This window comes from Ranitomeya variabilis, chromosome 2, assembly GCF_051348905.1.
Source record: "Ranitomeya variabilis isolate aRanVar5 chromosome 2, aRanVar5.hap1, whole genome shotgun sequence".
NCBI lineage: Eukaryota > Metazoa > Chordata > Amphibia > Anura > Dendrobatidae > Ranitomeya > Ranitomeya variabilis.
In genome coordinates this window covers 363,456,936-363,483,087 of record NC_135233.1, presented here as the reverse complement: position 1 = coordinate 363,483,087, position 26,152 = coordinate 363,456,936, and the positions used below count along the sequence as shown (strand labels likewise).

The following is a 26,152-nucleotide window of genomic DNA, read 5'->3' as shown; positions in this document are numbered from 1 at the left end:
TAGGGACGACTAATCAGAAGAAGAGCCTGGGAAGCCACTGGTTGATAGGAACATATTTCAGAGATCTGGTCTGGTGACTACAGACTACCGAAGTGGCGGCTGGACCACGGTCCTGCAAATTAAATTTTGCTAATCTCTACTTAATAATAACCAAATGTTTCGAACGATCTGTCTTGGCGAATTATACTTGGTCAACTATATTGGAAAAACTTAATCTAGAACTCACAAAACTGCACCAAACTAAAATATCAAGTTCAAGATGAAATTTTATATGAAACGTGAACTTACCATATCACTGTGACAGTGTCTCAGGAGAATGGCGTGACCATAAAGCAATGTCCTGTGTCCCCCACCTTGAGAAGACTTGACAGAGAAGAGAAATAAATCAAAATATAAAACATTTCTATACTTTCTACATTTGTATCCCACCATGTTTAGGTAATTCTTAGTTGGCCAAAACACCAAGTCTTGTTAACTAGCCTACATAATTGTTCACATGGTGCATCACAGTTGCCTTCGAAATTTCGGAAGTGGCTGTAATGGTACAAGAATTGTACATGGTCATATTACATGCAAGTCAAAATATGTTGTGGGTTATAAAATGATGTAATAAAAAATCACAGAAATGTAGGTTCATCTGAAGGACAAACAAACCCAAACATATTCATAGAGCAATCCTCAATGTTCTCTCTTAGAAAGGTTAGAAGAAGAAACATGTCTTGGCATGCAACAAAAACTATTGTAAACCATTTATTGCTATTGAGTCTGAGAACATGGATGAGTATTGCTTCCTTAACCATGAAGTTAAGGTTGACTCGAAATGTACAAAAGATACACTCATTCATCCCTCCCTCCCGCAAGCTGCCAAAATTCAAGGAATCCATCGTTTGCATTTCCAAGATCTTCAGTAACCTGGTGAACACCTGTTAGAATGGAGATATGGTTTGTACCATGCGGTGAAGGAAGGAAAGAGAAGGAATTATTATAAAAACAGGAGTCAATGGAAGAAAGAAGGTCTAGTCTTTGTGAGATCAGAAGAAGAAGACAAAATGAAAAAAGGACTTCTGCACACAGGCTGCAAAACAAGAAGACTGGCAGACAAAGGACGGGGGAAAGAAAACCTGCTGGAACCATATCTCTCCATGGTTAGACACATTGGCCAAACCAATTAGGACAAGGCCTTAGACCTTTCTTCTTTAAAACAGGGCTCAATCAATTTTTAGGTCTATATGACCCATATGACGTTGCCTTTCTAGACGTATTTTAAATGAGTTTGACTAATTTCCTGTCGTACTGTTGAAGACAAAATTGGAAGGATGAAGATCAAAAATGTTTTTCTATTTTTGGCAATACTAAATGACTAGAAGGAACATATTTTGCGTTGACTTGGTTGGGCTTGATTTAGTACCAAATTTTGGCATTTTAATTAGCCACAAGATATCTAGAATTTCGTAAGGTATCTATATTCTAAACTTGGCCCATATTTCTGCTGAAATAAAAAATGTTGCTCTTCAAGGTTCTAAGAAGATACACACGATGGGGACTGTTCTAATTCTGGAGAGGGTTTTAAGACAGCTGATGTGAAATATGAGTGGAAGGGAATTTAGAGAATGTGTATAAGAAGATCTTGGTGACAAAATCCCTCGTAAGGATTCCTTTCATTGAAAATACCAGGGTCATTGTATGACCATCAGGAAGCTAACGGGATACAAATTATTACTGAACCCGGCATCATGAGACATAGCCAAGCACTAGGGACTTTTATGATTCAAGAAAAAGGTTCAATGCTTGGCAATGTCTTACAGGAATGAGACGGAGTGATATGGCTTCAGCAGGAAGAAGGAAAGAATGGAATGTCACAGGAGGGCACAGAGTGAGGTCACAAAACATACCCATTTATCCAAATTGGGTGCCTAGCACGAAGACGAAAAGAGAAAGCCAAAACAAAACACAGAAGAAATTACGTCAGAGAGAGAGAGGTCTGTGAGGCAGCCATATTGAATTTGACACAACAGGGATGAGATCACAAGACATTTCTATCCTTCACTGAGGACTTCTCACAAATGGCTATCTGTAGGAGGATAGTCAGTAAATGCTCAAAGATTTTCCTAATGGCAAATATCATTTTCTGGAAAATTGGATGAAAGGAGTCAAATTCATGTTTATATAGACATGTTAGCCCCTTAAAATTAGAAAAGGATTACATAAATTTATTAGACGGTAACCTTCTCCCGGGCATATGTAGAGGGGCTTTTAGGATGAGTACTCAAAGGATGTTACTCATAAGTGCCCAGGGCAGCACACTAATCCATTGCCCAAGTAAAGGTAATTCTGCCTATAGCTCTGCCATCTGAATAACCCAAATACATGAGCCATGAGTAAGACTGCCTAGTGCAGTCGAAACGCGTCAACTTGGTCTCGTCGACCATGTACATTTTTCTTTTGTATGCACTATATTTTCTTTTGAAAAAGAAAAAGAAAAGGAAATCCAGTCCTGTTGAGCCGGACTCCAATTTTTTTCTATTTTCCTTGATGTGAGGCCGGAGTCTGAGTCCCAGGTGGATGAGCATAGAGCTACTGGGTGAGCTGGAATCAAGTTTGTATAACCCAAATACACCCCTGATAATATTGTGTTAGGATAGTAAGACTTTGAAGTGGCTCTGTGAGGTCTCCTATGCTACCTGTTCTAAGAGCAGCATATGATCAAGTGGTGGACATAGTTACATAGTTATTAAGGTTGAAGGAAGACTTTAAGTCCATCTAGTTCAACCCATAGCCTAACCTAACATGCCCTAACATGTTGATCCAGAGGAAGGCAAAAAAAGCCCATGTGGCAAAGAGTAAGCTCCACATTGGGGAAAAAAATTCCTTCCCGACTCCACATACGGCAATCAGACTAGTTCCCTGGATCAACGCCCTATCATGGAATCTACTGTATATACCCTGTAACATTATACTTTTCAAGAAAGGCATCCAGTCCCCTCTTAAATTTAAGTAATGAATCACTCATTACAACATCATACGGCAGAGAGTTCCATAGTCTCACTGCTCTTACAGTAAAGCTCTGGGATACGTAGCTTTCTCATAATGTGATATTTTCATATGAAAAGTTTTTAACTTTTGCATAAATGCATGCAGAAAGCCTGTGAGTCCTTCTGTTCTTACCCATACACATAGCATACATAGCTTTTATCTTAATAAATTTGCATAGAGGGAAAGCTGTCAATCACAGTGTAGGGGTGGGCTAGGCAGGACTCACAGGCTTTCTCTATGACTAGGTGGTGGAGGCAGAACTCACAGATTTTCTTAATGAGTGGGAAGAAAACCAGTGCCCACATGCTTTCCACATTAGGGGGTGGGGGAAGCAGGACTCACAGGCTTTCTCTATGAATGGGCAGTGGAGGCAAGACTCACAGGCTTTTCTTATGAGTGGGTAGCGAAAGCAGGACTCACATGCATTCTCTATGAGTGGGCAGGGGAAGCAGGGTTGCCAGGCTTTCTCTATGAATGGGCAGGTAAGCAGGACTCACAGGCTTTCTCTATGAGTAGGCAGAGGAAGCAAGACTCACAGGCTTTTCCTATGAGTGGGTGGGGAAAGCAGGACTCACAGGCATTCTCTATGAGTGGGCGGGGTAAGCAGGGTTCTCAGGCTTTCTCTATGAATGGGCAGGGTAAGCAGGACTCACAGACTTTCTCTATGAGTGGGCAAAGTAAGCAAGACTTACAGGTTCTCTCTATGAGTTGGAAGGGGAAGCAGGACTCATAGGCTTTTTTTTATAAGTGGGCAGTGGAATCAGGGTTCACAGGATTTCTCTATGAATGGGCAGGGAAACAGGACTCATAGGCTTTTTCTATGAGTGGTCAGGGAAAGCAGGACTCACAGCTTTTTCTATGAGTTGGTACGGGAAGTAGGGCTCACAGGCTTTCTCTATGACTTGGAGGGGGAAGAGGAACTCATATATTTTTTCTGAGTGGGCAGGGTAAGCAGGACTCGCAGGCTCTCTGTATGAGTTGGCGAGGGAAGCAGGACTCACAGGCTTTCTCTATGAGTGGTTGGGGGAAGAAGGACTCATAGGGTCTCCTGAATTCTAACAACAGTTAAACAGGTTTTACAGTAAAATAGTGAACAAAATTATATATTCTCTTCTATTTTCTGCTGTCATCAGAAGAGGTACAATAGGAGATCTAACTGAGCCACTTTATAGACTATCGTTGTAGAGGAATAAATGATTGGGTCAGAGCTCTTCAAATTACTTTTTCATCAATTGGAAATTTAGGTAGATGCGTCTTGTGGATTATTACCATGTACTGGGACATACCAGGATAAGCCTTACCTTGAAGGTTGTATGATGTCAAACAATTGTCAAAAGTATGCACACCAAATATAAAGTATTCTAGAGAAAAAAATTACCATCTGGAAAACAGTACATAAAAAATATAATCCAAACCCGGCTAGGAATAAAAGGTTAAGGATTATTAGAAAAAAAAAAAAAGAAACAGTTCAGGAAGGAAGAAGGAACATCATGAGCTTCAACAATCAAATAACAAAAAAACACAAAGTCGGTCACATACTAAATAGACAAAAACAACAAAAATACTGACACAAAAAAGCAGAAGACAAACAATAATTAGTTTGTAGAATGTAAAAGATACAGAACAATGGACAATACCTCATTTCCCATCTCCACCGTATTTGCCAACATTTCCTGCAGAGCTCTAACCGACAGAGATTGTTCCAGAATAAAGCAGCAGATTGCAAGATCTGGAGGTTTGTTCTGGAGAAAGACAACAAAGAAATGTTAGAAGGACAGACCTCAGGATTCAGTGTGCAAACGGCAGCAACAATGAGATATTACTTCATACCTGAGCGTTGGAAGTTGATTCCAGGAAGCAAAGGCGGTTCCCAAAGCCTTCTGCTCCCATGCACATCTTGAGGTTTTCTTTTCGGATTGTAGCGCTGCATTGTAAGACCACCACATCTTCCTGCAATAGAGATACATCATGAGAAGGCCACCTAAACACTTCAAAAGGTGTACTCTACGTAAGAAGACCATCAAACTTGTCAACTCTCACATTGGATTGATAATGCTTCCCTGTTCCAAACCATCTCATATTAAGTCAACCTGTTGGGCCGAAACGAAGCAATGTAATGGAAAGGTATTAATGTTGATGCTCCATGCCTTAAATAAAATCTCTCTTTAATACTGTCTGGAGTTGGGTTCTGAGACAGTGAGGACCCAAATTTTTCGACAACTCTACTTATCCATTGTGACAAGTGTGGCCTTTGGATACATATCTAAAATTGGATTATTGGAGTCCAAGATTTTTGACATGGGCTACAAAAATTTACTTCTCACGCGTGGTTTCAATTAAATACTTCCAACGCAACCGATCCTTATGAAAGATGGCTATAGGACCATAGTAGGAGGTGACAATGACAACTTAGGAAAGCCGATTGTGCTATAGACATTAATGTCTCCTGAATTGCTCCTTAAGATGTAGATGCTTCGATATCCTCACCAAAATAAATTACATATTGATCAAGAAAACCTAGGGAAACTCCTAGGGTTGAAAAGGCAAAAAGTTACATTGGCAAAGCCTCCAATAGAAGACCCAATTTCCATATGTCACCTTTTCTGGAACTGAACCAGAGAAATAGAAGAATTTATTAATATATATGGTGTTACATTTGTGCACTACATCATATGCAGGAATTTTCCAAAGAAAGCAATTAGAAAATAAGGAAAAAAAAATGCCATGTGGTTGAGAATTTAGATAAGTCCCAATGCTTCCATTATCTTTACGGATTCCTGTATAGTCAGCATTTACGAGTAGCGAGATAGTATTAGGATAATCCGAGCTTTTAGTCTTTACCGAGCAGCTTATACAATAATTTGTTAATGTAAAACTTTACAAAACTGACTTAGGGCTGCGAATTAAGAATTTTATTTTCTGAGGAGATGCACTCCAAAATATTTCCCATAACCTTTACTATTTATTTCTATGGGAAATTCCCATTACTGTTCATAAGAGGGTGTTTTTTCCATTTTAGGTTTTGAAAACCGTTTGGTAGAAAAATAAAAAAGTTCTTTTGAAGTGGATCCTGAAGGAATCAGTTTCAAATTAGGCACTCTCCAATGAAACTGCTGCAAAACACTTCAAAGATGCTTAAGAAAAATACAAAGAAAATAATGGTTTTCACAAGCGCTTTCCACATTAAAGACTACGTGTGAGCATAGCCAAAATGTAATGTTGTATTGCAGTCTTTTTGCTGATGATTTTTTTTTTATTAGCAGAAACCCTACGTTTCCTCTCAGTTTCTTCTCCAAAACGGAAAAAAAAAATAACAAAAAAACCAGTGTGAACATAATCAGAGGGAGTTTTTTTCAAGAGTGTTTTAGAGCGAGTCCGCTTCATATGGCACCAGATAATTAGTTTTAAAAAATTCTTAAAATACTGTTCCTGATAATTCTCACTGTAAAACCACTTTGCTGGTCATACAATCAGTCATTTGAGAGCTTTTCTTTTCACTTTAAGTTTTGAAAACCGCCTGGTGGGGGAAAAGAAAGTGCGTGTCACCTCTCTGAAGCATCTCCTTGTGGAAAACGCTCTAAAATAGGTATCGTTCAATGAAAAAGTTAGAAAAACTATTTTGGAAGAAAAAAACTCCTCAAAACTGCTTCAGATAATGAAAAACTACTCTAAAAATTTCCCAAAGATGAAGTGTGTCCTGAAGCAGCTTCCACTTGAAACTCTGGGTGAACGTAACTATAAAAAAAAATACCTTTTAGGGGCAAACAGGGGGCATTGCTACTTTCAAGGAGGCACATGGTGGGCATTGTCTGGTGCTTGGATATGAAGCTCAAATCCCAACCCCGTATGTTTGGCGCCTGTTACACAGCCAATAAGCATGCTGGGATTGCCTGCTAGTCACTATATTGCAGTAGCCATCTTGTTAGTGGTATTACTGTGATTGGCCTGTCGCATTACCTCATCAGAGGTTATAAAATGACAGTCGCTGTCGCTCACGACTCACTGACGCCATTGCGCAGCTGTAGAAATCACAGGAACATGAGATGTCGTCACGGATAGGAGGCAGATCAAGAGTTAACAGGTTTATTAACAACACGTATTCTCCTCGCAGGGAGTGTAGGGACTCAGGAAGCGTGTGAGGGAGAAAGGCAGAACTGGGAGCTAGGAAGGGACAGAGCAGGGATGAACAGTTCAATAGGAAGAAAACAAAGGCAAATAAACATATCAGTCTGCAGTTTTCTTGATTGCAGCGTCTCGGTTCTCTGATTAGTTAAACTGTGCACACACAGGCCTGGATACCTACTCTTTCTCTCCAATCAGATCTGTCCCTGAGCTGTGTAAGAGGAAGAACAAGATCGGGTATACCTTTCTCACGCCGGATCCGGAACTACCGGGACCGTCAACAATGTTGCAGGGGGGAAGATTTTCAGACAAGGACAGACCCTTGCATGTGACTGCGGTAGGCGGGGCCGGGTTAAAAAGCGCTGCGAGCTGCAAAAGAGCCAGAGCCGAGGTGGGAAAGCTTTTTGGGGAGGTGAAAATATTGACTATATTATCATCCATAGAGGATTACATCTTTTGTGTTACACGTCTGTATTATATAACACTGCAAAAAGTATTCAAATGTTTTTTTCTGGATTGAATTTGTTATCCATTGAGTATTACTTTCTTTTTTGTTACATTTCGGTGGTATATTACACTCCAAAAAAGCATTCCAAAATTTTTATGGATTGAATTAGTAATCCATACAGTGTAACGTGCTTAGTGGATGACGATGCAACAAAGATGACAGAATACCGAGAGACTCCCAAGGGAGCGACTGGAGGAATATCGGAGCCAGACCAAGCTAGCGGGATAATAGAGGAGGCAGGAGCCTGTGGTCTGGAACCGTCCACTTTCCTGGAACCACCAAGGCCTGAACCCAAGCCACAGTGGTTCTTGCGGACTGCGGGGCCAAGGATGATCAGAAGAGAGGAGAAAGGAGAAGGCAAGCCAGGATCAGGGTTGGATACATGCTAGTGGGCCCACTATCTTAAAGGTACCAAGAGTTGACACCTGGGGTGGGGAGTCTTTACATACTACAACCAGCAGCAGAGATGGGGGTCCATAGAAGAGTTTGAGACCCGTCATCACATCTTGATCAACCAGCGGGCAGTAGAGAAGATTGCAAGAGCTGAAGCTGGATCCATAGTCACATTCCTCAATATAGAGATATAGAGGGGTAACATCGCTGGTATGCGGGGGGGGGGGGTGATCCGAGAAGGAGGGGAGCAGGATAAACCCTTCTTGTGAAATGAATGGGCCTGGTAGAAGCTCCACGAGGAGGCTCAGGATGGTGATACTACCCCCAAGAGATCGGACTGTCCTTGGGGTTCTCCATCTCCTATGCGAGAGCAAGTGATGGTGCAGGTGACACATGTACATCTAACATGTCGGGAGCTCCGACAGTACCCGAAGTCAGGTCACTTACAGCACAGGCACCTGGATATCGGGCTCCAGGAAACAGGTGGAAGCAGTCCCCCCAGCCTCCTGAGGAAGCAAAAGAAGAAGCGGACACTTGAAGAGGATTATCTTATTACCGTCCTTATCATTATCATTTTCTCCTTGCTTTGCACAAAGCCTTTATGAGTGTAGGAGTACATCAACTACCCTTTCAAGATATTTGAATGAGATCTGCCAGTTGTCTCCTTCAAGGGTCTATGGATGACCCTTGTGATCAACCCGCACGTTGCCACCCCGCCTGACGTCACTATTACGTCAGGAGGATCATGTAATGCGGTCTCCCCCCCACATTCACCAATGTGACGTTCTCCACCCCACGGGGAGACATAAGCTTGGTACAGTTTTACACAGACATCCCCTGTTCACATGGGCCAAGGGAGTTCAGGGTGTGAGAGGATGTGGTCCACGTAGTCACTGATGTGGCACAACACTGGCCCACAACCTTGCCAGGCTGAGAGGCCCCTTTCACTAGCATCAGTGAAACAGAGCACTGCCAGCCCGGTAGGACTGCCACCAGTTCCTCGTTAGATATAAGCTCAGTCCATTAATGGAATTATATCGGGCCAGAAACCAGCCCTGGTAGCATGGAAAGTTAAGCTGAGAAGTGGACATATGGATTGGTGGATAGACATAAAAGAGTAGCCCAAGATTAAATTATATACTTAATCGCCTTAAGGGCACACTAGACAACAGAACTTACAAAAAAAAACTGTTAAAACTATAAATTGTATTGATATACGTTAAAAACTAATTCCCCTAATTAATCAAACACACACGTGAAATGTATAATAAATGAATTTACCATACAAGGATACATACATATAAATCTACAGTATCTATATAGTCGTCTAAGAGGTACTTCCGTCTGTCTGTCTTTCTGTAACGGAAATCCCGCTTAGTCCGGCCTCGAATTGTCCGCTTCCTACTCTCCTCCAGTCAGTGCCCCCTCCCTACTCCCCTCCAGTCAGTGCCAGTGTGTCGCCCCATCCCGGACCAACTTTTTACTATTGATGCTGCCTATGCAGCATCAATAGTAAAAAGATATAATGTTAAAAATAATAATAAAAAAAAATTGTGCTATTCTCACCTTCCATCATCCACCGATGCGCGCGATGCTGCCGCCAGCTTCCATTCCCAGAGATGCATTGCTAAATTACCCAGATGACTTAGCGGTCTCACAAGACCGCTAAGTCATCTGGGTAATTTTGCAATGCATCTCTGGGAACGGAAGCTGGCGGCCGCATTGCGCGCGTCGGGACAGCTTCGGTGGACGACGGAGGGTGAGTATATAACTATTTTTTATTTTAATTCTTTTTTTAACAGGGATATGGTGCCCACACTACTATATACTATGTGGGCTGTGTTATATACTGCGTGGGCTGTGTTATATACTACGTGGGCTGTGTTATATACTACGTGGGCTGTGTTATATACTGCATGGGCTGTGTTATAAACTACGTGGGCTGTGCTATATACTACGTGGGCTGTGCTACAGTATATATTACATGGTCTGTGTTATATACTGCCTGGCTGCTATATACTACGTGGGCAGTGTTATATACTGTGTGGGCTGTGTTATATACTGCTTGGCTGCTATATACTATGTGGCCAGTGTTATATACTGCATGGGCTGTGTTATATACTGCGTGACCTGTGTTATATGTTAGGTGGGCTGTGCTATATACTATGTGGCTGCTATATGCTACGTGGCTGTGCTATATAGTACGTGGCTGTGCTATATATTACGTGGCTGTGCTATATACTACGTGGCTGTGCTATATACTACGTGGCTGTGCTATATACTACGTGGCTGTGTCATATACTACGTGGCTGTGTTATATACTACATGGCTGTGCTATATACTACGTGGCTGTGCTAAGCGCGACGTACATACATATTCTAGAATAACCGATGCGTGTTATATACTACGTGGGCTGTGTTATATACTACGTGACCTGTGTTATATGTTAGGTGGGCTGTGCTATATACTATGTGGCTGCTATATACTATGTGGCTGTGCTATATACTATGTGGCTGTCTGTGTTACATGGGCTGTGCTATATAGTATGTGGCTGCTATATACTATGTGGCTGCTATATACTATGTTGATGCTATATACTATGTGGCTGTACTATATACTACGTGGCTGTGCTATATACAACGTGGCTGTGGTATATACTACATGGCTGTCTGTGTTATATACTACGTGGCTGTGTTATATACTATGTGGCTGTGCTATATACTGCGTGGCTGTCTGTGTTACGTGGGCTGTGCTATATAGTATGTGGCTGCTATATACTATGTGGCTGCTATATACTACGTGGCTGTGCTATATACTACATGGCTGTGTTATATACTACGTGGCTGTGTTATATACTACATGGCTGTGCTATATACTACGTGGCTGTGCTAAGCGCGACGTATATACATACATACATATTCTAGAATACCCGATGCGTTAGAATCGGGCCACCATCTGGTAAATAATATATATTTAGAGGGACACTTTCCTTATGATGGACTGTGGATCCATCCCTATCTACCAGGAGAGCTTGGCACCCTAAGAGATTCGAATTGGTGTGGCCAAAATGAGCGACATGCATGCGAGAGATTTGCATAAGCAGTTATGATACTGCTCATACAAATTATGTTATCACGCCCACAGGGACGTGATAACATGGATAGAGGGCTGACTAGTCTGTGACAACTAACGCCCCATCGACTAGTCAAAGCCCTCTTTAACATAGCGAACAGGGACAATATAATTGCTTTTTTTCATACCTTGTTTTCACTCAATAATGTTTTACAGGACTGGTTAGGCAGGGAGTTTGCTCATACATAGGTGAATGCTGCTGGGTTGAAGAACATGGGGGACCTGACCAGTTCCCTTTAAGGAGGATGAATGGACAACAGTGCATTATACAGAGTAACAGGTGGAGTTATTGGAATATACAGTGGTTTGCAAAAGTATTCACCCCCTTGGCATTTTCTCATGTTTTGCTACCTCAAAACCTGGAATTTCACTGTGTTTTTTGAGGGTTTGCATTAGTTCATGTAAAGAGCATGCCTACAACTGGGAACATTTGGTTTTCTTTTTATTGTGAAGCAAACAACAAATAGGACAAAATAACTGAAAACTTCAGTGTGCATATGCGGTGCCCCAGGGTCCTGGTCATCACAGTAGTGTTGCTTTCCTCCTGGGGAGAGTGGTGCTATGTTCAGAGGCAAGGAAGGATAACTGCATCCAGGTATCACAAACATGCAACACATTCATACTCCAGGCCACCAGGGGGAGCTTCTGATCCTATTTACTAGGTGACTCCCCATATATATATATAACTGGTAGTCTGTAGGGAAAATTAGTTAGTTCCAGACATCAGTCTGAGGAGGACAGAGGGTGCACGGAGCTGTGCATGCCCTCAGAGCTGCAGCTCCCAGAAAGAGACATTTTGAAGGCAGAACTGTATTACAGCGAGCGTGAAGGATGGCAAAGCAAAGGAGAGGATACCAGAAAGGGACCAGCCCCTAACAGGCTGCCTCCTTCTGAGGTGCAGAACACCGGTAGCCGGAACACCGAGGTAGTAAGGACCTCTACGCCTTACTTTAGAGACCAGCAGGATAGCTAATTGCATGTTACCTGTCCGCACTTACACCCAGGAGGCACAGTGACACCCCACAGAGCCAGGTAATCTAAGAGACCCTATAAACAGGCTCAAGTCACCAGTCATACAGGTTTTGTCCTATCCTATACGGGGGACAGAGAGAGACACTATATCTGTAAGGACCTTATTTGAAGCTTATGCAGTTATGTACTACACCACTACAGCACAAGGGAAGGCTATTGATTTCCACCTGGACAAAGGAGACTTTGGACTTGCCTCTGAACCGGCCAGACTCTGCCTACCCTGTGGCCTGGTGCCCTGGAATGTGGATGCTGAAGTTTTCAGTAAAGGTAAAGAGACTGCAACCTTGTGTCCTCGTTCTTCACTGCGCCATTCACTATCTACATACTGGGAAGCCCTGGGGATATACTTCACCTGTGGGAAGGTATACCATCTAGCTGCCATAACATCATCCCAGCGGACCCCTTAAAGCAGCGTCGGTCACCCTGACCGAATACCACAGGTGGCGTCACGAACATAAACTTTATCCCTTTAAAGACCTTTCCCTTTTATACGGACATCCCAGGGCCACGGACAGGGTCAGCCACCGTGACATCCCCCTGTGAACCGCAGGACCCGGTACCGAGTAACCCCTTTGCCCTGACAGGGCACTCCACATAACTATTCACCCCACTAAAGTCAGTACTTTGTAGAGCCTCCTTTTGCGGCAATTACACTATGGAGAAGTGAGCTATGAGCTTTCCACATCTTGTCACTGAGATTTTTGTCCATTCCTCAAGGCAAAACTGCTCCAGCATCTTCAAGTTAAATGGTTTCCTTTGGTGAACAGCAATCTTCAAGTGTGACCAGAGATTATCATTGGATTAAGGTCTGGGCTTTGACTAGGCCACTCCAAAATATTTACACGTTTCCCCTTAAATCACTCGAGTGTTGCTTTAGCAGTATGCTTTGGGTCGTTGTCTTGTTGGAAGGCGAACCTCTGTCCCAGTCTCAAATCACTGACAGACTAAAACAGGTTTTGCTCAAGAATATCCCCGCATTTTGCACCATCTATCTTCCCCTCGATTCGGACCATTTTCCCTGTCCCTGCTGCCGAACATCATCCCCACAGCATGATACTGCCACCACCATGTTTCAATGCGGTGATGGTGTTCTTGGGGTGATGAGCTGTGTTGGTTTGCTGCCAGACATAGCGTTTACCTAGCCTCCCCGCTTATCTAAGGCTACTTTCACACTTGCGTCGGTACGCGGCCGGCGTAAAGCGTCGGTGCGACGTACTGACGAACGTTGTGCAAATTCGGCACAACGTGGGCAGCAGATGCAGTTTTTCAACGCATCTGCTGCCCATTCTAAGTACCGGGGAGGAGGGGGCGGAGTTCCAGCTGCGCATGCGGGGTAGGAAATGGCGGATCCGACGTACGAAAAAACGTTACATTGAACGTTTTTGTTAATGCCGACGGTCCGCCAAAACACGACGGACGCGATGGATGGCCATCCGTCATCCGGGGCGGCACGGTGGCGCAGTGGTTAGCACTGCAGCCTTGCAGCACTGGAGTCCTGGGTTCAAACCCCACCAAGGACAACATCTGCAAAGAGTTTGTATGTTCTCTCCGTGTTTGCGTGGGTTTCCTCCAGGTTCTCCGGTTTCCTCCCACTTTCCAAAGACATACTGATAGGGAATTTAGATTGTGAGCCCCATCGGGGACAGTGATGATAATGTGTGCAAAAAATGTAAAGCGCTGCGGAATATGTTAGCACTATATAAAAGAAAATAAAGATTATTATTATTAAGATAATCCGTCGCTAATACAAGTCTATGGGAAAATGCAGGATCCTGCAAATTTTTTTTGACGGAAGCTGAAAAACGCAAGTGTGAAAGTAGCCTACAGCCAGAAAATGTTGGGTGAAAGAAGGATTGGACATGCTGATTTTGCATGCCCCATCCTTTTCTTCTCCTTCTCCATGCGTGGTGGTGGTGAAAGTAGCTTACTCTTCTCATCTTTTTGAAAAAATGTTTATTAATCCAAAGTGAGAGTGTGTTTGTAAGAAGGAGTCGAGGGAGATCGCCATCGGCTCGTCCTCGTTCGGCTGGTGGTTATCCAAGGTGTGTGACAAAAATAGAAGCAGTATATACAGGTATTATATTGACTGATAGATATTCCTCCTATTTATCCATATAGAGAGGGTGTACAAGGTAAGGGAAGGCGACAGAGGACATTATATGATAGAATAGGAGACGTTATAAGGGACAGGCTACATGTAATATTGGGAGGAGAGAGTGTATATGAGGAGGATGATGAAGCAGTCCATATGATTCAGTGGCCGTGTTCGAGTAGATCACCACTGCTTCATATATAATCACCATCACACCTTTAGATTTTCACATCTACAAATTATTTTTATTACAAAAGCAAATATTAAAAAATGTTCTCTTTTTTTTCCAGCCCTAGATCTGCACAGAGCTGTCCCTGCACCCGTCCGCCTCTCGGCTCCGCTCCCCACCACAACCAACCGGGGGGGATATTTTAGGGCTGCACCTGTTCTGGGTTTTACTGTGACCTGGACTCAGCAAATAACAGGGATTCTTGCAGTCCCCACACACTGATCAGCAAACGGCCACACACGGGACACTCGATGCCGGCTGCTGCTACCCACCAGTAAAGTGGATTTTGCTCATACTCATTATCGCCTGGGACTTTGTGATATTTCACTTAAAATGAACAGATTACACAACATCAATATTTGTACATTGGATGACATTGCAGGGAGAAGAGGCAGAGGATTCATGTCATCATCTGCAGCAAACTAGTCCGGATCGGTGAATAAATACAATTTGGTGGAGCTCTATACACAATGGTTTGATCCTTGGCAACCATGTGGCTCAGTGCTTAGCACGGTTGCTTAGCACCAAGGACAACATCTGCGAGGAGTTTGTATGTTCTCCCCATGTCTGGGTGGGTTTCCTCCGGGTTCTCTGGTTTCCTCCCACACTCCACAGACTGATAGGGAATGTAGACTGTGAGCCCCAGTGGGGACAGTGCCGATAACATGTGTAAAGCACTGCAGAATATAATGGCGCTAAATAAGCAAAAGCACAATAAATTCATAGCAGTCATTTATTTGGGTTTCCACTATGTATGATACTTACTTAATATTTGCCAACTTTGTCCCAGTTTTTAAAAAAAATGTGAATTTGCCCAAGTTTTTTTTTTAATCAATTTTTATGAAGGATCCTAATGACCATTTTCAAAGGTTTCTCAAGAGACAATGTGCTTGGTGGTTATCTCACAAGGGTCATCAGATTGAACAGAGGTAGATAGTTGTGGATATAACACCTGCAGGCATGTACTTTGGACACATTGCATAACCTGCGGGTCGTCCATGACATACCTCTGGCGCAGGGCCGCCATCAGCACCCGGTGCACCTGGGCACGTACCAGGGCCCTAGGAAGGCAGAGGGGCACACTCGCCAGTGGGAACACCTGCACAATATCGGAGCACAGTTCCAGTGCCTGCGAGTGGGCCTCCACACCACTTCCTCAGGTACCCGACACCTGCAATACTTAGCTCTCCCCATTCCGCGCCTCCTGACTCTGTGACGATGAGGTCAGAGGGCGCGATGACATCACGTCTATTCACCCTCTGCCTGAGCAGTCACAGTGCAGAGAGACGGAAGACGTTGATACTGAGGAGTTCATAGCACCGCATTGGCCAGTGACGAGAGGTGAGTATGTAATTTTTTTTTTTGCATTTTTTTTATATGGGGCTCATCATATACTGGGGCATCATATGGGGCCCATCATATACTGGAGCATCATATGGGGCTGATTATGTATGGAGCAATATATGGGGTCCATTATTCTCTATGAAGCATTATATGGGGGTACATAATACTGTATGGAGCAGTATATGGGGCTCATTATTCTATATGGAGCACTATGTGGTGCCCATAATACTGTATGGAGGACTGTACTGTCCAGTTTCTGAGCTATTGATATCACTCATGTAATGTAAGAAGTAAGTGAAATCTTTGGCCCTCAGAGACTCTATCGCCCAGGGCCCATGAAATCCTGGAGCTGGCCCGGCTCTGGCACCTACTTCACTAATGCTTAAACCGAACACTTCCTGAGGATTTTACACCAAAACTATTGGCATGTGTGCACAGGCGCTTTCATGCTAATTAAATCAAAACCATGGATTGTTGAAATCAGTTTTGCAGTTTTTTAGAAATCTTAAGTTGAAACCCTTTGCAAATCAGCCACAAGTGCCCTCTCTCCTTATACCCCATCTACCTCGTGTGTATGACTGACTGATCACTCTTGTTTTGATAAACTGGCTCCCATGAACAAGATCTTTTGCCAGCGCTGTCAGTTCCAGGGGCCGATAATGCGGCGTAAGGTCCTCATGACACTGCTAGACCCAGGGCATTCACCTGTGCACCATTCAGTTTCCCGGACACCGGCAGGGCTATCGAGAGAGTGACCTGTCAATCAGATAGACGAGGCAGGCAGTGGGCAGGGGATAGAGTGGGAGGGCAGAACATCCACAAGTGCAAGGTACCACGCCAAAGAACTTGAAGCCAATTTTCATATGATGTCAAGGCTCATATCATCAGAAACTGAAGATATAGCTTTAATCAGCATGAAAGCGCCTGTACAAAACAGCTATTAATTTGAGGTATAAAATCTTCATGACAGATTCTCTAGTGTGGATATTTCTTCTCCCTTTGGGGGTAGCTAAACTTCCCTTTTAGCAGATGCATGCTTTGCTCACAAGCCTAAGCTTCTACTTTCCCCTCTCTGGTGCCAGACCTTGTCCTCTCCCTAATGATAGCTACACTAACAGCAATACAAGCTTCAGCTTTCTTTTTTGCTTTTATGTGGCCCTGGGTAAGGGCATTAATGACTGCACTACTCACCCCTACTTACTAGCTATCTGTGACCAAGAAACTAATTGCTGGGCAGCCTGGGCTGATTCTATGAACGGAGTCCTGCTTGAAAAGAATGGAGGTCAAGCAAGCTTTTTTTTTTCCTGGTAATTTATGAATGGAGTAGAGATGTGCTTGACCTTCGCTCCATCCAGGTACGTATTTGCAGAACCCCATTCTCAGGGTCTGTATGGTTGGACCCATTGCAGTCAGTATGGCTAGTACATTTTATATGGATAGGGTATAAGGGGTTCCATTTCTCCTAGTGGAGAGTGATAAGCCAAGCCTGGCATGTCAGAGTGAGGAGACTTATAAGCCATACATTCTCTGCTGCAAAATTAAATATGTCTCTTTAGAGAGGGATCCAAGAAATATTGTTTCTCCTGGCGGAGAGTGACATGTTAAGCATGTCCAGATGAGGAGACTTAAAGCTGCAATGCTCCTCTGGGAAATATGCAAATTGTCTCTTCAGAGAGGAAGAGGACTAGAACTCTAGTGTCACCTATTGGAAGTAGCAATCCTAACAGTTAATGTCGACCCTTTAACGAGCCTTGTCACATGACTTATTGTTTTGTTAGAGAGGAAGAGGACTAGAACTCTAGCGCCACCTATTGGAAGCAGCGTTCCTGAAAGTCAATAATGACTCTTTAAATGAGCCTTCCTACATAACTTATGATAAAAGCCAAACCAGAATCTAAATTTTCAGATAGTGTTTAGGGGTGTTGCCCCTCATCAGTAAACAGTACGAGATCTCATTTTGCTAGGTGAGAGGCTCTGGAGAGTTCTAGTCCTCTTCCGCTCTGAACTGAAATATACAAGTTGCCTCTTTAAACTGAGCATATATGGCTTGTAAGTCTCCTCACCACGGGCATCACTAGCGTCAAAAATCCAGGGTTCTGACCCCAAACTTCTTGGGTCGTGCCCCAGATCTCCTGTGACTGCTGCACTTAACTGTGTCGGCGTCAACAGGACGATGACCAGAGGAGGGCTTGCCCGGTCCCCAATCATCTGTTGAGGGTCTGCTATTTTAGCATCTGCTGGCCAGCACTGTATTTCTAAGCATGCGGCTGTGCCGGGCCGGCAGCATCACAGTATAGCCAGACGCATGCACTATGCTGTGCGCAGGTGGATATGGAATAATTTGTAAGATTTGCCTGCATTTAATAGGGGTATGTGGAGAAACATTTGTTTGGGCAAATTGAATCCCTCAACGACATATAACACATAGGGTACATCATATTGCGGCTCCCTTCCATGGATGTGGACGCGCAAGCCGAGCATACATCTTTGCCAGCAGAAAATGGCTGTAATAAGTAGCCATCGTCTGCCTCTAACAACTGCGGGGGGAGCAGAGTTTCGCCCTCGGCTGTTGATCTCTTAAATGCAGCTGTCAGTCTATGACAACATCATTTACAGCGCGCCTACAGGGACACGTGCCGTTTTTTGCATCCATCGGCACGCCATGACGGGATCAGAGGACACCGATAGGTTGCCATGACAATCAGAGGTCTGCTGAAGACTTCTGTACCTGTCATGACAGTACTCCAGTGAAAACCCACCCGTGGCTGTGAGAACCTGCCTGTGGGTGGCGGTCACAGGAGACCGTGATTTCCACTATATACAGCAACGATCGGCAGATTGCAGATTCACATCTCCTAAGGAGACTAACAAATATAGTAAACAAAAAGAAAACAAAATGAAAAAGTTAAAATCATCCACCTTTCCCCACACCCCAGTTAAAAAATGAAAAAAAAAATACACATTTGGTATCGCTGCATTTGTAAAAGTCCAATTGGTCAAAATATAAAATTAATACGATTGGTAAATGGCATAACGAGAAAAATAGACAATCAAAATGCCAGAATTGTTGGGGGGAGGGGGGGGGTTTGGCTGCCACAACGACACAAAAAAAAAATATAAAAGAGCTATAAAAACATCAGCTCTGGGAGTAAAAAAAACAAGCCGACACAGCTCCATATCTTGAAAATTGAAAACTTTACGGCTCTCAAAAAAATGACACCACAAGCAAATTTTTTTTTTTTTTACAGATTCTGAATTTTTCTCACCTCTTATGTAAAACAAAAACTATACATGCTTGGCAGCTCTGCAAATCGTACTGACCTGGAGAATCACACTGTCAAGCCATTATTACCATTAAATTAACACTGTAAATTAAAAAAATAAAAAAAACAATTGCGGAATCGTGGGGTTCTTTGCATTTCTTCACACGCGGAATTTTTTTCCCCCGCTTTCCTGTTCATCACATAATAAAATAAATAATACGAAAGTTCTTACAGGGAACTGGTAGAAAGAGAGAAAATAGGAGGGCGGCACTGAAGCACTATGACAAACATGTGAAAGTAAGGTGATCCGTATGTCTGTGCTCACTTATGGGGGTTGTGCAAGATAGGCACAATGCTATGCCGGATTTCAGAGATGATTGGGATCCACCGCTGCCGCTTGTCTATTCAAGCCTCAACTTCAAGTCAAAATCTAAAGGGAAAGGATGTCAGAGGCGCTTCCATCTCACGGGTATGATGTCAAGGGAAGGTCCGATTTAAAACATACCTCATGCTGATGCCCAAGGTGGCGATGAATCCACTTGGGAAGGCTTAAAATTTCAATTTATTCTAAAAATCTGTATCCATGAGAATATATCTGCATGAAGTTTCGACAAAATTGTAAAAATGACATAAAAACATGAAATTACACAACACGTTTCTGCTCTAAAAGAGCCTTTCTCAGGTGTATTGTAAAATGAATGGTGTCTTCAAAAGTACAACTCGTTCCGCATAAAACAAGCTCTCACGTCTATGTGAATAGAAAAATTAAAAAATGTTATGGATCTTGAAATAGGGCATTGAAAAAAAAAAAAGGTTCTTAAGGGGGTTACTAAATCTGTAGAGGGTCTTTCAAATCTTTGTTAGGGAATTTCATTTTTCTTTCCAGTTTTACGAACAAACAAGTGATATTAACCCATTAGTGCACAATGGTGTAACTGTACACCAGTCAGGGTATGTGTGGAGCGGGTTCAGGAGCTGAGCCCACCGATGCTCTGCGGATGCCGGCTGTGATCTACTGTAAAAGCAGCAATGAGAATTTGCCTCATTCCCTGCTGTTTAACAATTTAAATGCCAGAGTCAACACTGACAGCCGCAAAACGATCGGGAAGGAGAGGTCACTCCTGCACTGCTGCTGCTGACTCCACAGTGGTTTCCAAGAGGTTTCTGTTCTGATGAAGAGGTCCTGCCATGAAGCCGAGCCAGAGGTTCATGCTTCTAGGAAAACATCTGTTTCACTATGTACTGCAATACTCTAGTATAGAAACAAAAAGGTACAAAAGAAAGCCGACTATAAAGTCTGATGTATTATGATGAAAATATACAATTTATTATGTAACACAGGTTACAATAACAGAAAAAATGTCAAGGATTATACCGTAATAGGCAGAGTGCCGAGACGCGCGTTAGGGAAGACGCCATCCTGGTGCCAAGGATCCTTTTTGTCACTGTAAGTCACCCTCCATTCGGGAATTACCCATCTATTATTAGTAGTTTTGTATACATGAACAAAATCTTTACCCTTTGCTGCATTTGTTACTTTGTTCAAACACAATTCTTGCCACAGTTAGTGCTTTGATATTTATTTGTACACCTCTTTACATTTATCATGTACCCACATTTATTTTCACTCCAGGTTCTCATTGCACAAGCACTTTATTTATTTAATTATTTATACTGTGCAGCATTGTTGTTTACTCTTTTTTTCACTGTTTGCGCCGTGCATATCACCCTGGCACTTCTTTAAGGTCTACTGGTTTTTACGCTCCTGGGTGTGCGTCCCTGTTCGTATGTAACTTTACCCTATTATAATCATTGATGTTTTTTCTGTTATTGTACCTGTTTTATATAATAAATTGTATATTTTCATCATAATACATTGGACTTTATGGTCGGCTTTATTTTGCACCTTTTTATTTCTCTTCAGTTTCTCGACTGTCCACCATCATCACTTTGGTCCAGCTTCTTGGTCGCAGAGATATTACTTTCACTTATTCACATGTTGTAATTACAACTATAATAGATACCCTGTCATCCCTTTAGCATTTGCTTTATTTTTAATTAATACTCTAGTATTGCAGTTTATACTAAAATCAGTAACATGATAATTTGTTTTTGTTTTGCTTTTTTAAATATAAAAATGAAATCCCCCCCAGGCTGTTTTCATATCTATGTAGTGAGCTCTGTTCTGTTCCCATACAGTATGTCTATAGTGAGCTCTGTTCTGTTCCCATATCTTTGTAGTGAGCTCTGTTCTGCTCCCGTATCTATGTAGTGAGCTCTGTTCTGTTCCAATATATATGTAGTGAGCTCTGTTCTTTTCCCGTATCTATGTAGTGAGCTCTGTTCTTTTTCCGTATCTTTGTAGTGAGCTCTGTTCTGCTCCCCTATCTTTGTAGTGAGCTCTGTTCTGCTCCCGTATCTTTGTAGTGAGCTCTGTTCTGTTCCCATATCTATGTAGTGAGCTCTGTTCTGTTCCCGTATCTATGTAGTGAGCTCTGTTCTGTTCCAATATATATGTAGTGAGCTCTATTCTGTTCCCATGTCTCTGTAGGGAGCTCTGTTCTGTTTCCGTGTCTCTGTAGTGAGCTCTGTTCTGCTCCTCTGTCTCTGTAGTGAGCTCTGTTCTGTTCCAATATATATGTAGTGAGCTCTGTTCTGTTCCCATGTCTCTGTAGGGAGCTCTGTTCTGTTCCCGTGTCTCTGTAGTGAGCTCTGTTCTGCTCCCGTGTCTTTGTAGTGAGCTCTGTTCTGCTCCCGTGTCTCTGTAGGGAGCTCTGTTCTGCTCCCGTGTCTCTGTAGGGAGCTCTGTTCTGCTCCCGTGTCTCTGTAGGGAGCTCTGTTCTGCTCTCGTATCTCTGTAGTGAGCTCTGTTCTGTTCCCGTATCTCTGTAGTGAGCTCTGTTCTGCTCCTGTATCTATGTAGTGAGCTCTGTTCTGTTCCAATATATATGTAGTGAGCTCTGTTCTGTTCCCGTGTCTTTGTAGTGAGCTCTGTTCTGTTCCCGTGTCTCTGTAGTGAGCTCTGTTCTGTTCCCATGTCTCTGTAGTGAGCTCTGTTCTGCTCCCGTATCTCTGTAGTGAGCTCTGTTCTGCTCCCGTATCTTTGTAGTGAGCTCTGTTCTGTTCCCGTATCTATGTAGTGAGCTCTGTTCTGTTCCAATATATATGTAGTGAGCTCTGTTCTGTTCCTGTGTCTCTGTAGTGAGCTCTGTTCTGTTCCCGTGTCTCTGTAGTGAGCTCTGTTCTGCTCCCATGTCTCTGTAGTGAGCTCTGTTCTGCTCCCGTGTCTCTGTAGTGAGCTCTGTTCTTTTCCCGTATCTATGAAGTGAGCTCTGTTCTGTTCCCGTATCTTTATAGTGAGCTCTGTTCTGCTCCCGTATCTTTTTAGTGAGCTCTGTTCTGCTCCCGTATCTATGTAGTGAGCTCTGTTCTGTTCTCATATCTATGTAGTGAGCTCTGTTCTGTTCTCATACAGTATGTCTATAGTGAGCTCTGTTCTGTTCCCATATCTCTGTAGTGAGCTCTGTTCTGTTCCCGTGTCTCTGTAGTGAGCTCTGTTCTTTTCCCGTATCTCTGTAGTGAGCTCTGTTCTGCTCCTGTATCTTTGTAGTGAGCTCTGTTCTGCTCCCGTATCTTTGTAGTGAGCTCTGTTCTGCTCCCGTATCTATGTAGTGAGCTCTGTTCTTTTCCTGTATCTATGTAGTGAGCTCTGTTCTTTTCCCGTATCTATGTAGGGAGCTCTGTTCTTTTCCCGTATCTTTGTAGTGAGCTCTGTTCTGCTCCCGTATCTTTGTAGTGAGCTCTGTTCTGCTCCCGTATCTATGTAGTGAGCTCTGCTCTGCTCTCGTATCTATGTAGTGAGCTCTGCTCTGCTCTCGTATCTATGTAGTGAGCTCTGTTCTTTGCCCGTATCTATTAAGTGAGCTCTGTTCTTTTCCCGTAACTTTGTAGTGAGCTCTGTTCTGCTCCCGTATTTTTTTAGTGAGCTCTGTTCTGCTCCCATATCTATGTAGTGAGCTCTGTTCTGTTCTCATATCTATGTAGTGAGCTCTGTTCTGTTCCCATACAGTATGTCTATAGTGAGCTCTGTTCTGTTCCCATGTCTCTGTAGTGAGCTCTGTTCTGTTCCCGTGTCTCTGTAGTGAGCTCTGTTCTGTTCCCGTATCTTTGTAGTGAGCTCTGTTCTGCTCCCGTATCTTTGTAGTGAGCTCTGTTCTGTTCCCGTATCTTTGTAGTGAGCTCTGTTCTGCTCCCGTATCTATGTAGTGAGCTCTGTTCTGCTCCCGTATCTATGTAGTGAGCTCTGTTCTTTTCCTGTATCTATGTAGTGAGCTCTGTTCTTTTCCCGTATCTATGAAGTGAGCTCTGTTCTTTTCCCGTATCTTTGTAGTGAGCTCTGTTCTGCTCCCGTATCTTTGTAGTGAGCTCTGTTCTGTTCCCGTATCTATGTAGTGAGCTCTGTTCTGTTCCAATATATATGTAGTGAGCTCTGTTCTGTTCCCGTGTCTCTGTAGTGAGCTCTGTTCTGCTCCCGTGTCTCTGTAGTGAGCTCTGTTCTGCTCCCGTGTCTCTGTAGTGAGCTCTGTTCTGCTCCCGTGTCTCTGTAGTGAGCTCTGCTCTGCTCTTGTATCTATGTAGTGAGCTCTGCTCTGCTCTCATATCTATGTAGTGAGCTCTGCTCTGCTCCCGTATCTATGTAGTGAGCTCTGCTCTGCTCCCGTATCTATGTAGTGAGCTCTATTCTTTTCCCGTATCTTTGTAGTGAGCTCTGTTCTGCTCCTGTATCTTTGTAGTGAGCTCTGTTCTGCTCTCGTATTTATGTAGTGAGCTCTGTTCTTTTCCCGTGTCTATGAAGTGAGCTCTGTTCTTTTCCTGTATCTTTGTAGTGAGCTCTGTTCTGCTCCCGTATCTTTTTAGTGAGCTCTGTTCTGCTCCAGTATCTATGTAGTGAGCTCTGTTCTGCTCTCATATCTATGTAGTGAGCTCTGTTCTGTTCCCATACAGTATGTCTATAGTGAGCTCTGTTCTGTTTCCATATCTCTGTAGTGAGCTCTGTTCTGTTCCCGTGTCTCTGTAGTGAGCTCTCTTCTGTTCCCGTGTCTCGGTAGTGAGCTCTGTTCTGCTCCCGTGTCTCTGTAGTGAGCTCGGTTCTGCTCACGTATCTTTTTAGTGAGCTCTGTTCTGCTCCCGTATCTATGTAGTGAGCTCTGTTCTGTTCTCATATCTATGTAGTGAGCTCTGTTCTGTTCCCATACAGTATGTCTATAGTGAGCTCTGTTCTGTTTCCATATCTCTGTAGTGAGCTCTGTTCTGTTCCCGTGTCTTTGTAGTGAGCTCTCTTCTGTTCCCGTGTCTCGGTAGTGAGCTCTGTTCTGCTCCCGTGTCTCTGTAGTGAGCTCGGTTCTGCTCCCGTGTCTCTGTAGTGAACTCTGCTCCCATATCTATGTAGTGAGCTCTATTCTTTTCCCGTATCTTTGTAGTGAACTCTGTTCTGCTCCCATATCTTTGTAGTGAGCTCTGTTCTGCTCCCGTATCTTTGTAGTGAGCTCTGTTCTATTCCTGTATCTATGTAGTGAGCTCTGTTCTATTCCCATATCTATGTAGTGAGCTCTGTTCTGTTCCCGCATCTATGTACGAATCACCATTATTTTTAAAACCTGCTACCTCTGCTCTTGCAGCAGCCAGGAATAAGCAGGCTAAAGGTAGGCTGCCACAAGTCGTGGGCCAGTGCTTTCTATTTCCCCCAGGCTAAAATTTACCAGCTAGCCCCTTAGAACAGTGAAACAAGATTTCAGCCCCACTGTCAGGCTATGTGCACACGTTGTGGAATGGGGTACAGAATTTTTTGCACAAAATCCGCATCTCCTGGCAGAAACCACAGGTGCAGATTTGCCAGATTTTATGTGGATTTTGTGTGGTTTTTATGCAGAATTGATGTGGATTTTGTGTGGATTTTCTGCGATTTTTAGCACTGCGTGTTTCTATAATGGAGGCGTGCAGAAACGCTGCAGATCTGCACAAAAGAAGTGACATGCACTTCTTTTAAATCCGTAGCATTTCCGCGTGGATTTTTCCGCACAGCTTTTTTTTTTTTCACATTGATTTACATTGTACTGTAAATCACAGTGCGGGTCTGCAGCGTTTCTGCGTGGAAAAATCTGCTGCGGATCCGCACTAAATCCGCATCGTGTGCACACAGCCTCAGTCTCCTAAAGCAAAGAACGCTGTAGGGCAGCAGCTTACGAGACATCAGTGTACCCATGCAGGCAGTGCGGTGATGTAATTGCATCAAGCCACCTCTGCAGGCCCGCCCTAGAAGTCAGACAAGGAAACTGAGGCTGCTGTACCGGGAATCAGGATTAGGCAAGCATAAATCATCAGGATTAGGCAAGTATAAATCTTTATTTTTTTTTTTATATTATCCAGTTGTGGGGGCCACCATACTCTCACAGGTGAAGTGTACCTACTATAAAAATTACAGACCTCTCCATTCTTTCTATATAAATACTAATTTTCCCACTGTATAAGGAGCTGTGGGGGCCATACTACAGTGTATAAGGGGCTGAGGCGCCACAATAAAAGTATATAGGAGGCTGTATGGGCCATGTTACAGGCTATAGGGAGCTGTGGAGACCATCATACTATTCACTGGCTCCCCATTGCCCAGAGACTCCAGTACAAAACCCTAACCATGACATACAAAGCCATCCACAACCTGTCTCCTCCATACATCTGTGACCTCGTCTCCCGGTACTTACCTACACGCAACCTCCGATCCTCACAAGACCTCCTTCTCTACTCCCCTCTTATCTCCCCTTCCCACAATCGTATACAAGATTTCTCTCGCGTATCACCTCTACTCTGGAACTCTCTACCACAACACATCAGACTCTCGCCTACCATCGAAACCTACAAAAAGAGCCAGAAGACCCACCTCTTCCGACAAGCAACAACCTGCAGTAACGACCGATCGACCAAACTGCTGCATGACCAGCTCTATCCTC

The 26,152-nt window shown here is 43.4% G+C and overlaps 1 protein-coding gene across 2 annotated transcripts in view; it reads right to left on the bottom strand.

Moving 5' to 3' along the window:
- The window catches only part of RYR1 (ryanodine receptor 1), a 188,604-nt gene that overhangs the window by 136,901 nt on the left and 25,551 nt on the right, over positions 1–26,152 (bottom strand). For both annotated transcript variants that reach the window (XM_077285752.1, XM_077285753.1), the window contains exons 2-5: positions 4,864–4,983; positions 4,671–4,775; positions 1,893–1,913; positions 289–363 (exon numbers count right to left, since the gene is read on the bottom strand). In XM_077285752.1, the coding sequence (XP_077141867.1) occupies positions 289–363; positions 1,893–1,913; positions 4,671–4,775; positions 4,864–4,983 (321 nt within the window). The remainder of the gene's footprint in view (positions 1–288; positions 364–1,892; positions 1,914–4,670; positions 4,776–4,863; positions 4,984–26,152) is intronic.